Source organism: Apaloderma vittatum, unplaced genomic scaffold (genome assembly GCF_000703405.1).
Source record: "Apaloderma vittatum isolate BGI_N311 unplaced genomic scaffold, ASM70340v1 scaffold21612, whole genome shotgun sequence".
Taxonomy (NCBI): Eukaryota; Metazoa; Chordata; class Aves; order Trogoniformes; family Trogonidae; genus Apaloderma; species Apaloderma vittatum.
Window position 1 is genome coordinate 8,010 of NW_009702278.1, and position 680 is coordinate 8,689.

The window sequence follows — 680 nt, forward strand, 5'->3', positions numbered from 1 at the left end:
TTCTCTCACTCCTGTGTTGTCAAATCTCCTTTTTATTTCCCCCACTGGTCTTCGTAAAACTTAAATAGAAAATATGTTGGTTGCATTAAGGATCAATTAAAAAAGTATCGTTCGACATGTCACTTCAAAAAAATGTGAAAGTCTCTATTTTTAAGAAAAATTGTTGACTCCATCCCAAAAAAGATCTACTTTTCTCACTCCCTCCAGCTCCCAATAAGATAATTATTGGGATACTAAATCATGTTTTTCAGGAGTAACAAGGATATTTCAAGTGATTTTCTTTGCTCTGGAGGGTTGTTTTATCAAAATGAAAATTTGAAGGGATATGCTATTTAAAAAATATACTGCATCTACAAGTTTTTTATTATTATTATTGTTATTGTTGTTTCGGTTGATTTTGGTTTATCAACAGGTTGTCTGTAATATAAATGACACATGCCCACAACTGATTTTTATACACTCTCTATCCCTAACACACAGCTAATGTCAAATGAGCCAAGAAGAAATTTGGGACTTTCATAATGGACAGAACCATTTATCCTAATGATTTTTGATAATTTTGTTCATCATGAAGTCCCCCTGAAACCATGTCAGTACTGATCATCTGCATTTCTTCATCCATTGGGGTTCTTCACAGTTTTGCAGCCATGAAATTGATATGTGGTTTCACCAGTGGAAAG

At 33.4% G+C, this 680-nt stretch overlaps 1 protein-coding gene across 1 annotated transcript in view; it reads right to left on the reverse strand.

The window, feature by feature from the left end:
* Nucleotides 1-631: 631 nt before the first annotated feature.
* Nucleotides 632-680, reverse strand: part of IDE (insulin-degrading enzyme) — a gene marked incomplete at its 5' end in the record, with an annotated part of 49,228 nt that continues 49,179 nt past the window's right edge. The window contains one exon of the mRNA XM_009879501.1: nucleotides 632-680. This exon is cut by the window's right edge and continues 68 nt beyond it. Coding sequence (XP_009877803.1) covers nucleotides 632-680 — 49 coding nt within the window.